General features: G+C 34.2%; 1 protein-coding gene across 1 annotated transcript; it reads left to right on the top strand.

Annotated features, from left to right (window-relative positions):
* Positions 1-8370: 8370 nt before the first annotated feature.
* On the top strand, positions 8371-12429 carry LOC101890204 (troponin C). The gene is made up of 3 exons (XM_005186899.4): positions 8371-8528; positions 9358-9784; positions 12373-12429. The coding sequence occupies exons 1-3, from the start codon at positions 8511-8513 to the stop codon at positions 12399-12401; spliced, it is 474 nt and encodes a 157-aa protein (XP_005186956.1). The 5' UTR covers positions 8371-8510; the 3' UTR covers positions 12402-12429.
* Positions 12430-14927: the final 2498 nt, after the last annotated feature.

Genomic DNA, 14927 nt, shown 5'->3' with positions numbered 1-14927 from the left:
TGATTTGGTATAGCCCCCCTATAACGGTACCTCCCGATATTCGGAATTTTGAGGGTGTTTACCACATTTTTTCACTGATTTGTCTTGAAAATGGTATTTGTGGGCCAGAATGGGTCCTAGTTCGTGTGGCGAAACATTGTATGTATAGGTCCACGTTTTGGTATAGTCCCCATATATTCGGTATTTTGATGATTTTTGACACATTTCTTCACGGATATGTCTAAAAATTGGTAGTTGTAGATCATAATGGGTCCCAGTTCGTGTGGCGACTCATTGTAATTATAGGTCCCCGTTTTGGTTTAGCCCCCATATAACGGTACCTCCCGATATTCGGTACTTTGATGATTTTTGTCACATTTTTTCACGGGTTTGTCTGAAAAATGGTATTTGTAGGTCATAATGGGTTCTAGCTCCTTTGGCGAAACATTGCATGTGTAGGTCCACGATTTGGTATAGCCCCCATATATAAGGTACCTCCCAATATTCGGCATTTTAATGGTTTTTGCCACATTTCTTCTAATTTTTCCCTTACCCTAAGGTGGAGGGTATTAAAAGTTTGGCCCGGACGCACTTAATGTTTTTTACTTGTTTTGCCCTTACTTTGCCACTTTTCAAAAAATAAAGAAATACAAAAAAATCTGCTCAATAATATAAAATCTATATTACATTTCCTTTGTAATCTCAGAGGAATGCAATTCTATCAAGTATATGTTCTTTATATAGAACATTTTCTCCAATGGGGGCATTAATCAATATCATTTCCACCTGTTGCTATACGTACGGCCCACGCATTCGAAAACGTTGACTCAATTTGCAAAAGAAAATAAATTTGAAAATTATAATGCGACAAATAATAGCGACCCACCGAACAACGTCTACGGAAGTCTGTGACGAAGATTTGCGTTCTGTTTATAAATTTGGTGTATATAACTGTTTTCACATTTGTATTTCGATTGTGGAAACAATTTTGCTAATTTCAAAATATATTGTTCATTTATTATTCAATAAATAATTTTGGGACAAATAAAAATGACGACATGCACACTTATTTGCATCAGAGATTTATCAAAATGTATAATTTTTGCAATTCAGCCGTTAAATTTTTTTCCAATTTAATGTCATTTAAACTGATTTATTTTGAACATTTTTATGTTAATCGTTTGTTTTTATTGAAATGAACAAAACGTTTTAATTTGAATGGAAACGAAAAATTTTCCTCGGGAAGAGTCACAGCATCAGCAGTGAATGCCACAAGGGTAACCAAAACGTCAGACCGTTTTATCATTTATAGTCGTTAGTAATCTGAAATCAAATAAAAAAATCATTTTAAAATTATAAAAAATTTGCCCCTCGCTCGAGGTATTTTTAATTTATAAAAGGCAATAATTTTCGAATCGTTTATAATCTCCATTGAGGAAATTCAGTAGCAACAACTCAAAACCAATGTGTGTGTGTGCATCTGTCTGTGTGTGCGCGCGGAAATCTAGTATTATGGATCATTGTTGTCCAACCCCCACCCACTTAGCATCGTCTAAAACGAAATTCCATTCGATTTGTTGTGGCACATTTTTCCTCTCTTTCTTCCCTTTCTCTAGACCAAAATTAAAATATTCCAATGATCTTGAATGTCGGTCCTAGCCGATCAATGTTCGTTTGAATTTTATATTGTTTACATACACGAAAAGATCGTTTAAACAGAATATGATATGTTTGTCTGTTTTGTTTTTTTTCCTCGTTTTTGGTCCACACTTGGCCCATTGTCATCGTTGCGGTATAACTTTGGATTGATTGAGACACACACTGTAAAAAACTAATGTCAATGATTACTATAGAAACGGCTTCACCGAAATGGCTGAAAATTGGTGAGGAGAGAGCTTAGAGCCAGGATACGGACATATGATAAGATTTATTCCATACCTGTACTAGAAGATACTAAAAATAGAATCAATTTTATTGGTCGAATGGGTAAAGGTAGAATTCAGAAATTTGGAAGGAAGGTCACTAAGGAAATTCAAACTAAAATTGTGCTAGAGGTACTAAAACGCATTAATTTGGTACTATGTGAACGACTAAAGCTAAAATGTTAGCAATTATTATAAGAATTAAGTTAAATGAGAAGATGGTTTTTGAAGTGAGTACTAAGTGTATGAACTGTGCTAGATGGTACTTAATTTCATATCACTTGGATTTGGAAGCAGGAAATTTTAAATATTGATATCCGTGTCACTGTTAGTGTGTAGGGTTGAGATTCGAAATGTGGTCTTAGGGTCACATTTGTGAGGTGGGGTTGATAGTACCAAAAATTACGAAAAGTACTAAATGGTATTAAAATTGGTATTTTAGGAAGGGATAGAGCTGGAAATCGTGATTGAGGAAATTTTTAATAAGGGACTTTGATGTTGTGTAGGACTGGTGAATCAAAGATTTTATGGGAATTCCAATAGTAAGTGTAGTAAATGTACTAAAACACAAATGGTACATAATAATACCAAATGGTGGAAATCGGAAATTTTGGTTTTAGGGTGGAGATGAATTTAAAAAACGTAACAAAAATGTACTAAATGGTACTAAATTTGGTACATAGTAGAGGAAAAATGCTAGAATTATGCATTTTGGTGTTAAGATCTCTATGAAATATAACAAATATATGTATTTTTTTACAAACTAAGAAACATGCAATGCTACATATAATTATGTACCCATTTGTATACCCTCATCAATGTGGCTATATGGGTATATATCATTTGATACAGTCAAAACGTGCCTCAACGAAATAATAGTTTTAGACCCTAGATCTCTTCGGAACAAATTCGTTTCAGGTCATTTGGAGTCTTTGTAGAGGAGTCCGTCCGCTGGCTGGTGCGCACGATACCTCTCGGAAGGAGTATCCGATTTGATCCAAACTTGGTACATCGTAATATTTTTGTCGAACTTAGATCTAGTTCGGAGATGATGTACAGTATCGCTCCACTCCTTTTGGTACCTTCCCAGCCAAAGGTTAAAATTTTAAAACAAAATATCCTGCTTTTTAGAAAGAGAAAGCGTATTCCAATTTTACTCCAACTTTGCAAATCCTAATATATTCATCAGTGCTAGGTTCGCTGAAAAAATTACCAAAATCGACCCACTCCATCAAGTACCTCCCCTACAAATTTTGAATTATAGTATCTCTTATAAAATGTAAAATAAGAGCCGGATTGTTTTCAAATTACACACATTTTAATATTTTTACAAGCACAAGATCTGGTGTCATAATTGGTTATATCGGTGTTCACCTTCTGTTACTTCCATCACAACGCCTCAAAATTTTGAATAACCATTGAACGCGAAGTAAGCATCCAATTTTCTTCAAATTTCACATATTAAAATATCTCTTCTAACATAAAGATCATGGATATGTTATAAAGTTTGTAGATATCGGCCCAATCCATCTGGTATCTCTCTCCTACAAAGGGTAACCATTTTCAATACTTATTATATTGGTCCACTTCTTCGGAACGTTTTCTATGAAGGATCAACATTTTTAATAATCATAAAACATTGGCTGAGGTTATGCAGTTTTGGCAAAATCGACTAATTTTATTTAATTTGTAAGAAATTTATTTTACAGAAAAGTAGGTTTTTTTTCAAATGTATGAATTAATCATACGTAATTTAAACTGTTTTTGAAATGTTTTGAAATTAATCATTTAATTTATAACTTAAGAAATAGTAGACTTAATTAAATAATTTCTATTTGTGGTAAAATATCACTCATAAATTCCACCATATATGGAAGGTATATTATGTTTGTCATTCCATTTGTAACACCTCGAAAGTCTTAATCAAATTCTATATCGATTTAACGATTACCGTCCGCCTGTTTGTATGTCTCTAGCTCCCGAACGAATTGAAGTAGGTTGATAAAATTTTACTCAAATGTGTGTTTCGTCTGAAGGACTTTTGGTACTACAATATTCACCGGAATCTTAATATGTACTTGAGTCTATAACAGAATATTGTCTATGCCGGTCCAGGTCTCCGAATAGCCCTCATATATGGGTACCTCCTATTCGGTATTTTGATGATTTCAGCGACATTATTCACCAGAATTGTTTCAAACTTGGTATTGGAAGTTCCTAATGCGTACTACAGTCTATGACAAAAAATTGCCTACGTATGTTCAGGTCCTCGTTTATCCTCTAAATGTCGGTACCTCCCTATATTCGGTATTTTGATGTTTTTGCGACATTATTCACGGAATTGTTTCAAGTTTCATATTTTAATACTGTAATGGCCTATGACAAAAAATTCTTATGCGGGTCCACGTCTTCGTATATCCCCCATATAGAGGTACCTCCCTATATTCAGTATGTTTAAGTTTCTGCGACATTATTCACCGGAACTTTTTTAGTTTCGTATATAAGTATTGTAAAGGCCTATGACAAGACTTACCTATGCAGGTCAACGTCTAATTAAAGATTTAACTGTAACTCCCTATATTCGTTATTGTTATGATTTTAATAGTGGTTTTTAATTTATTTTATTTATTTATTATTTTCTCTCCTTGAAAATTTCCAAATTCTTTCCAAAGGATGCAAAGTATTCACAATTCGCCCATGCCGAACTTACTGCTTTTTTACTTGTTGCATATAAGAAGTATCGAAAAAGTGTAGACTTTTTTTAAAACTTTTATGATGTCCAGGCTATACAAATTTCTTGCAGTGCTCTTCCTGCTGATTACCAGTATTACAATTTGTCTAATTAGCAATTGCTTCAGTTTTTCTCTTTTCGCAACATTGCCCTCCCCCAACACTTTTTGGAAAATTTCGTCCGTCCGTAGTATTGTTTACTTTTGAAACTATTTGTATAGATTGTTTATAAAAATGTATGTGCGTATGAATATGTATACATATTTACACGGAGAGATCACAAATAGGCCGATCTACAAACAGATAGTCGAGAGGGAATGCCAATCGTTTCACACAATTGGTAGCGTTTAGCAATCCACTACAAAAATGATGCTGTTTCTTTTCGTTTGTTGTCGTTGTTGTGATTGCTGTTGGTGTTTTGTTCAAAGACCTCTGCAATACTTTTATATTTCCACAGACGAAGGGAGGAAGAAAAACGATGATGCTACTCTAGAGTTCTTATAGTTTCGGGTCAATAATGATTTTACAGTCATTTTCTGATTTTTCCTGAGTACCAAAAAAAAAAAAAAACACGAAAAAAATAAAGCAATAATAATAATAAACAGTGCCGGGTGAAGTTCATAGAAATTGGGGGGAGGCTTTCCGGAATATATTCGTTATGAATGAATAACTTTTGATAGCTGGCAAACTGTATAATAATGATAATAATTTGCGTCTATTGGAAATTTGACAGTATTTAGTTTGAATGAAATCTTTGGGAGACCTGAAGCTATAAGAACTCTGGAGTAGCATCATCGTTTCTTTCATCTCTGAAGCAGACGGGGTCGATAGCGAATAAATTCAACGACTGTGTTTACTTTCCAAAATAAGGTGAATGCTGTACAATTTTGTCTCTCTATTTTAACAATTTCGATTGACAAATTGACAGTCAAAAATACCTAGCAGGACCGTACGACAAGGCAACACTCCCCGTTTCTTAAATATAGCGACGAATTTTTTCACATTTATTTGGAAAAAAAATGTTAAAATAAACGGATTAATAAAGTGGGATAAAATATTACAACATGAAATGTCGATCAAATCTTTTTAAATTTTTTTACTAATTTTTTTCCAATTTGTGTTATCTTAAAGAAAACACCAAAAAATAGCATATTCTAAATTGTTCATGATTACAACAACAATGGAAACATTTTTAGGCCATATAACGTCTTTAATATTGATTTAATTTATTACGATGGGAAAATTTTGATGCGAATCATGCGAATGATGGATATATGCCGATATTACGATGTTCAAATTTGAATTTAATCTTGCATTTATTAAGGTTTTCAATATTTCCAACAAAGGGACAGGAGCTGTCGACGATCTCTGTTGTCTTTACATAAGAAGAATTTCAGTTACTCTCTCAGTTACCCTCTCAGCGATGGCCAAAACGTGTCTCAGCGAAATAACGGTTTTAGACCCTAGGTGTCTTTGAACCAAATCCGTTTCAGGACACATGGAGTGTCCGTCCGTCCCTCTGACTGACTGGTGCGCACGATAACACTCGAAGGGAGAATCCGATTTGGTCCAAACTTGGTACATCGTAATATTACTATCAAACTTAGATCGAGTTGGGAGATGGTCAATATCGGTCGACTCTTTCTAGGTTAAAACTCTTACAAAGTGTTAAATAAGGGTCCGATTGTATTTTCTTTTCGATGTCGACATTTTCAACTACCATGAAGTTCATATCGAGCATCCGATTCTCCGCAAATTTCACACATCCCAATAGAGGGCGAGATAAAAAAAAAAAAACAGAAACAAAGTTAAACGCCATAATTTTACATTTCTTTTTTAATTTAATTGCATGAAAGCAAAAAATTATCGGAAATAGCCTCAAATTTTAGAATAAGTTTAGATTTGTTTGAATTGTTCACCTGTGTGAATAATGGCATTCAAACGGCCAATTAAACCGTCGCACGCTGCCCGAATGTTGCTCTGCGATATTTTGGTCTATTCCCGGCGAAGCGCTTGCTCGAGGTGGTCGACACTTTGGTATTTTTTTAGAGCCAACCTTGCTTTCCAAAATACTCCAGACACAATAGTCCAACGAATTGGTACCCGGAGATTTTGGTGGCCATTGTGCGCTGCAGATGAAGCGAGGAACCTCATTTTTTAACCATTCTTGGGTGGCGCGTGCTGAGTGCGATGGTGCTAAGTACTATTTGAATGGCCAAGGTCTGCGGCCAAAATATTTGCGTGCCCAAGGCTTTAATAAATCCTCCAGAATATTTTCGCGACAATACTCGGCATTTAATCTGATGCCAAAGTCGATTAATACGAGCGGAGAGCGACGATTGGCTGTTATGTCGGCCCACACCATGCATGAGTTCCAGTGGCCAACCGAAGGTGCACATTTTCAGCTGACTTCTTTGGCAAGTAAACACAATCATTTTGTTTGTTTACAAACTGCTGGACAACGAATGTTTTCTCATCGGTGAAAACCAAATTCAGCAGTTCACCACATTCGGACAAGTGAAGCAACTCTTTAGCTCTTTTGAGTCTATTTTCGTTCTATTGCGGTGTAAGTTCTTGCACTTTTTGGAATTTTAATGGCTTTATCCCGAGCTCGTTTTTCAATGTTTGGCGAATGGAATATTGCGATTTGTTCAGCTCACGAACCATTTCGGCACTGCGACGAGGGTTTCGATCAAGTCGCTTCTTTACTTTTCGAACCATTTCTGCTGATGTTGCTGGGATGGTGGAGGGTATTCAATGTTCGGCCCTGTTAAAAATATCCATAATGAATTTCATTTTTGTTGTTGGAATCAACAGCGGTTATTATGAACAAATGCCTTCTTATACAACACACCATATTGTAGAAGGTATATTAGGTATGTCATTTCGTTTAGAATTCCCCGAAATAATCAATTTAGACCTCATAAAGTATATAAATTTTATTATATATCCGACTGTGAAAATTTCTCTAGCTTCCAAATTGAAAAGTAGGTTGATAAAAAATGTACTCAAATGAATTATGGGTAGATAGAAATTCCAATCTGCAGATGATAATATACACCAACCGGATTATCGACAGATATATTCTAACAGGTTTGACCTACGTTTTTTTTTTCTCGTTTTTTGAACATTTTGGAACATTTTTGAAAATTATTATTTTTCATTATCTACAAATTTTCAAAGTTTTGCGGAGAAGGAGTGGACATATATATCCTTGCTGTTGAGAGAAGTATTGAGTCGATAATTTATTTCACCTTTTTATCAGAGCTATGCTTATTAAAAATTTGGACCATTTATTGGATGGGTACCAGAAAGAATGTACCGATATATTCCATTTTCACCCTTGCTAAGCCACATCGGGATATTTTCAATGAGGCACATTTTGACTTTACCCAATAAATTATTCCCACTGAATAAAAACTGTCTTAAGAAGAGCAAAAAGTATTTTTCCCTCGATTAATTTCGAGAAATGGGAATCGATGCAACGCCTCTGTTTAAAGCAGAGAAAACTTAAGGAAAACAATAAAACGCATTTCTTCGTGTTATTTGTTATTGTTGCTTCCGACGAAATTCTGACGAAATGTATTTACATGTGTGTGTATTGGAAAATCTTTTGTTTTTGGAATGTCCAACAACACCGATTTTCTTTTATTGTTGTGTTCACATTGTGAAAACGTGTGAGTATTTCCATGTGTGTGTTGGGGTATACGATTAATATGTTTATGTTGGGAGGGGGTGGAAACATTTTTCTGATCGAAAGAAAACTCATCCTCTTAGCGGCGGTAAAATCACAAAAATTAGTTGAACAACAAACGCCTAAGAGGCACATCGGTGATCAATTTTTATCAAAGTTAACTCAAATAAAACAATCCCGCCAACATGGATGATCAATTCATTGTAAGTGTCATGGAATGGTGGAAAATTTAAAAGAAACATAATTTTGGTTGAAATTGAAAATACTACATGAGAAAGAGAAACTAAAGAAACATTAAAGGATTAACGTACATCTGGGTAATGTTGATATTCGACCATTATTGGAGTTGTGAAAATCAAATGGGAATAAGAATTTCTTCTGAAAAAAATTGTCTTAAAATAAATAAATCTCAAACGACTAAAAACAAAACTAAAATGAACAGCGAAGATCAGATTGTGAATTTAAAACAATTGAAGTTTTTAAAAATGAACGACAATGATAAACTTTTCGACAATTGCATTTGAATTTTATTATATCTAACTGATTGGCCATCTCAATCCTGCGCATATATAGTTATTGTGAGACATGTATTTTTGATAAAAGTAATTAAAAAATATTGTACAAAATAAATAAAACACACATGAAATTACTTTCAAAATTAGTTATTGTGAAAAAATTGGATTTTTTAAGTTTCTACAAAATTTTCTGTTGGTGTCTGTAAAATTCGAATCCATTGAATTCGATTTACCACAATCCCGTAAAATAAATTGTTTTATGAAATCATGGGACTCCTAATAACTCCCTCAGACTATGACAGTCCCTGCAAATTTCGAATACGAACGTTACTGCAAAATCCCTTAAATCACACAAATTGTTTTCAGAAAACATAAAACTCCTAATAACTGCCTTAAATACAATCAATTACATTTTATAATTTTTTTTAAGAAATTAAAAAACGGTTTTTTTTTAACAAAAAATAAATGCCTATCATGTTGTAAATAATATATATATATTTTTTTTGCATTTCGCTAGGATGAAGATCTTACCCCCGAGCAAATCGCCGTTTTGCAAAAGGCTTTCAACAGTTTCGACAGCCAAAAGTGCGGCAGTATCTCCACCGATATGGTTGCCGATATTTTGCGTTTGATGGGTCAACCCTTCGACAAGAAGATCTTGGAAGAACTCATCGAAGAAGTCGATGAAGACAAGTCTGGCCGTTTGGAATTCGAAGAATTCGTTCAATTGGCTGCCAAATTCATTGTTGAAGAAGATGCTGAAGCTATGCAAAAGGAATTGCGCGAAGCTTTCCGTTTGTACGACAAACAAGGCAACGGTTACATCCCCACCTCCTGCTTGCGTGAAATCTTGCGCGAATTGGATGACCAATTGACCGATGAAGAATTGGACATCATGATTGAAGAAATCGATTCTGATGGTTCCGGTACCGTCGATTTCGATGGTAAGTAGCAAAGATGAAAGAATAACAAAAACAAAAATGTTTTGAGCAGCTAATTAGTATTTTATGACAAGAGTTGAATGTCATAATCTGTCAGAAGTGTCTGTGGGTGCCTCATTTTTTCAATGTTTGAATTTTTGTTTAGGCAAACAAAAATTTGTGATATTTTGGCCAAATGTCTATTGTCGTGAAAACATGCTTTTGTTTGAATGCGAATGACAGCAAATTTTGACACATGATGGATATTTGTCAAATGGTTGTGTCTTCGAAAAATAGCAACGATAAGTGGCTGGGACAAATGGGAAATTGCGTGGCGCCCAACAAATATAGAAAGAAATTGCGCGTTTTATTTTAATTTGTTTTATTGACACACAAAAAAATTATTTCCAAATACCGAGTTAAGATTATTGAGATTATCAAGGGTACCATCTTTAATTATGTGGCTTATAGCCCTGCCACGTTTAACGAATTTTCCAATTCGCTTGGGCCACAATATATTAAATGATTGAGAAATCGTTGCCATTATTGTTGTTTTAATAAAAACAACGTATATTCGGACAAAATGAAATATTGAAAATTAAATTGAATTTTTAATTTTTTATACAAATACTAGCAATGTCCCGCTAGTTCAGCGAAAAGTATGCCCTAAAATTAATTATTCCTTTTTAATATTTAAAATTAAAAAAAATTAAAATTTCAGTCTTTAGGGTTTTATAATTATACCCTCAGCCATATGGCTACAATTTGATACGGTCCAAACGTGCCTAGTTGAAATAACGGTTTTAGACCCTAGGTCCCTTTGGACCAAATCCGTTTCAAACGATTGGGAGTCAGGCCGTCTGTCTGTCTGGCTGGTGCGCCCGATAACTCTCGAAGGGAGTATCCGATTTTGTCCAAACTGGGTACATCGTAATATTTTTATCAAACTTAGATCGAGTTCGGAGATGGGCAATATCGGTCCACTTCTTCTGGTACTTCCCCCACAAAAGGTCGAAATTTTCAAAATATTTAAATTTTCAAATATTTATATATTTTTTGCACAGAAAGAGAAAGGACAATCCAATTTTGCTCCAAGTTTGCAAATCCTAACATTTGCGTCAGTACTAGGTCAGGTGTGAAAATTGACAATATCGGTCTATTCTATCAAGTACCTCTCCCACAAATGGTCAAAATTTTGAATAATTACAATTGAATTTTGAATTTTTCCATCAACACAGGATCTGTTATTAAAACGGTATAAATCGGACCATTCCTTCTTGTACCTCTCCTACAAAGAGTCAAAGTTTTGAATAACTAAATCGTTTATAAAATCTGTAATAAGCATCAGTTTCTCTTTATATTTCACACATCCCATTATTTCTGTTCTGTTGTGAAGATGGTATATATCGGTCCACTCCTTCTGGTCCCTCCCCCACAATGGCTCAGAATTTTGAATATATATGAAGCTCATAAAAGGCGAAGTTAGCATTCGATTCTATTCAGACTTGGTACATCTCAATATTTCCATCTACACTTGATCTGTTATAAAGATGGTAGAGATCGGACCATTTCTTCTGGTACCTCCCCACACAGGGTTCTAGATTTTGAAAAACAAAACGCTCAAAGAAAGCGAAATAAGCACTAAACGCTCAAGTTCAAGTTTTTAGCTCCGTTTACATAAAATCAAATGGTACCATTTTATATCTTTTCGTAACCTTAAAGTTCGAATTTCCAAAAACCCTTTGGCTCATCTATCCTGCACTCTATGAGTGCCAATTTAAGAATCCTAGTTCATTCTGTTTATCAACTACAAAGTATTAAATTTTTAGTAAATCCTAAAAAAGTGTACTTTGGTACCCTTTTACTCCGAATTTTGAATAGTCGTTTTAGTCGTTTCGTTTGGGCGTTGATTCAAGATGAGTCCGTCAGTCAGTTATTTCACTACTCTTTTATAAATATAGTTATAGACTATATTGGTTGTAACTATTACCATTAAAGTGCTTCTTTAAGAATAGGTACTGATAAACAAAAATTAACCAATTTCAAAAAAAAAAAAAAGATCAAAGATATTTTGCTCAAGCAAAAAGAAACGAAAATGGTGAACGTTATTTAATATTTCATACTAATCTCAACATGTCTAGAGAAATAGAAAAAAAACATCAGCAACTTGCCAAAATGACAAATTGTACATATCCATAACAAATAGAACTAAATATTTTTCTATTCCAAAAACAAAACAAAAAATTAGAACAAATGGAAAACACTATAATTTTTGAGACGGCTAGATAGAGATATTGAGGTTATTTTTATAGTTGGTTCGACAAAGCACTTACGCAGGCCACCAAATGTTTATCCCCCTGCCAAGGAGAAGCAATTTATACACCCCCACATAGTGCTTAATACACATAGGCAATGTCAGAGGGCCCAACACAGCACAGCATAACATAACAAAAACAAAACCTAACAACAACAAAAATATAAAAACTAAAAATAATTTTTAGAAAAATGAAATACTCACAGACGCTCACACACACACTCATATATACAAACATTGAATAGTTTCCACAATTTTTAATCCAAAATATTTTCTTCTGTTTTTTTTTTTCTTTTAGAATTCATGGAAATGATGACTGGTGAATAAATTCTTTGATTTTGTTTGCTAAGAACAACACCAACATTCTCATTAAATATATATATACACACAACAAACACAAAATCAACACAGAAACATCACCAACAAAAACACAACAACAATACACATAGTCAAATTTTATTAATTGTATAATTATAACAACGCCAACAACAACAACATAATGTAATTATAAACAAATAAAATAAATTTGTATTTTTTGCTTTTTTTACTTGTAAAAAAAATGTAGTTTGATTCCATTGTGTTTGACTGGAAATGAAATTGACGAGGTAGTTGATGTAAAGCTAATCTGATCCAATTGGGTTGCTAATGATGTGAAAATTATTTCATATTACTAATGATTAATCAGTGGTTTTCTATTAAGTCGAATTGTTGGATGTATTCTGCTGAAATTACGATTTGCATAATTATTACCGATATACAGTCTGATGCCGTTGTTATGAACATAGAGGGTAGAATAATTTTTAAACTTGATGTCGAGATTTGAATAAAGCTAAATAGATGGGAGTTTTGTTTCCTTATATCCTCAGCCTCATGGCAGCAGAGGGTATGTCGAAATAACGGTGCATATCTGAAATCCATTTCAGAACCATTGGTGTCGATCAGTTAAATCTGTCTGTCTGTCTGGCCGGTTAGTGTACACGACAAATCTCGAAACATTTTTGCAACACTTAGCTCGTGTTCCCTCCCTCAAAAAAAGTTTAAATTTTTGAATAATAGTTCCAATTTTACACATCGCAATAATTACAGGGTGAGATAAAAAAAAAATTCAACGAAGTCAAACGCCATAAATTTTGCATTTTTTATTAAATTTTATTGAATTTTATTTTTTCAGTACCAACCTTGCTTTCCAAAATACTCTAGACGCAATAGTCTAACGGATTGGTATCCGGAGATTTTGGTGGTCATTGTGCGCTGGAAATGAAGCGAGGAATCTCATTTTGTAACCATTCTTGGGTGGCGCGTGCTGAGTGCGATGATGCTGAGTTCTGTTGGAATGTCCAAGGACTGCGGTCAAAGTGTTGGCGAACCCAAGTCTTTATTATTTTCGCGATAATATTCGGCATTTATTCTGATGCCACGGTCGATTTATCGGCTGTTATGGCGGCCCACACCATCACCATGGCCGGCGCTTGAGTTCTGGTGGCCAACCAAAGGTGCTCATTTTCAGCTGACCTCTTTAGTAAGTAAACGCGATCATTTTGTTTGTTTACAAACTGCTGGACAACGAATGTTCTCTCATTGGAGAAAGCCAAATTCGGCAGTTCACCACTTTCGGCCAAGCGAAGCAACTCTTTAGCTCTTTTGAGTCTATTTTATTTCCGTTGCGGTGTAAGTTCTTGCAATGTTTGCCGAATATAAATATTGCCATAGGATCAGTTCACGAGTCATTTTTCGACCATTGATTGATTCCTTGAATAAATTCCGGTGAATAATGACCCTGTACCGAGAACAGGGAGTTACCATTATATGGAGGATATAAACGCCCCAGCAATTTTCTGCCATAGTATGTAGACCCAATAGAAACACCAAATTCCAAATTTGAAACATTTTTGCTGAAAAGTGTGACACAAATCACCATAACCCAAAGTTATGCCTTTATTTCAGTTCTATGGGAGAATTTTGTGGGGTCTGAACAATTTTCATCAAAAAAAGTAAAATTTTGTCTATTTGGGCTCCAAATGGTTCAACATACATTTCTGACAACTTCGATGGTGTTTTCCAAAAAGTTCACCCAATTTTTTTTACCGAAAGCGATTTGTTCTATTGAGAAACTAAATTGTCAAAGTGCACTCACCATTATTTAAATCAAGCCGTTTTCTTGGAGATCTAGACGAAATTTTACCAACATGGAACTTGCAGGGATGGTTTCTATTCATTGAGATAAAAAATATGAAATTCATGCATTGAGATATATAAATACCTTCAATTCGACAATGCCCTTATATGGCAACTATACCATAATTTGGATCTAAACATATATTTTTTGATTATCAAAATTCTACCGATATTTGAGCAAAATTTTTTCTACGTGTATTAATATGTAGAAGACGGATAAGACGAAATTATAAATGGGCCAATTTGGTACTTTTAACAATTAAACTGCATAGCATACATCTATTCAGGGCTTTTGAATGAGGAGTAGGCCAAAAAAAATAGTTTGTCAGAAAATTTAAAATTTTACAATTTGGAGAGATTATTTATTAAATAAACTCCAAACAAAACTTCCCATAAAATTTTCTGATAAGGAAAAGAATTTATGAATACGAAAAAGAGAAAATATAATTTCGAATAAGTCTGGCTGCAAAAACTGTACGGAATTTTAATATTATATCTTGTGGGTAAATTTCTGCGTTGGTATCAAGTTTCTCCGTCCTGAAGATTGCATGGGAATAATTGGGTAAGTCCACAAATTAGTTTAGTTATCTATATATAAAAATGAGTAAAAGTGACTGACTGATTCATCGCCACGCCAGTCGAATAGGCTGAAGCTAGATAAATTTGGTACAATTTGGA

The sequence above is a fragment of the Musca domestica genome, unplaced genomic scaffold (assembly GCF_030504385.1).
Source record: "Musca domestica strain aabys unplaced genomic scaffold, Musca_domestica.polishedcontigs.V.1.1 17, whole genome shotgun sequence".
Classification (NCBI taxonomy): domain Eukaryota; kingdom Metazoa; phylum Arthropoda; class Insecta; order Diptera; family Muscidae; genus Musca; species Musca domestica.
The sequence above is the reverse complement of the archived record's forward strand: the minus strand, read 5'-3'. Positions and strand labels throughout refer to the sequence as shown.

What these genes read in the sequence shown, in the direction of transcription:
- LOC101890204 (XM_005186899.4), top strand. An exon ending in CGGTACCGTCGATTTCGATG is followed by an intron (nt 9,785 to 12,372) that starts GTAAGTAGCAAA and finishes TTTTTCTTTTAG; the next exon opens with AATTCATGGAAATGATGACT.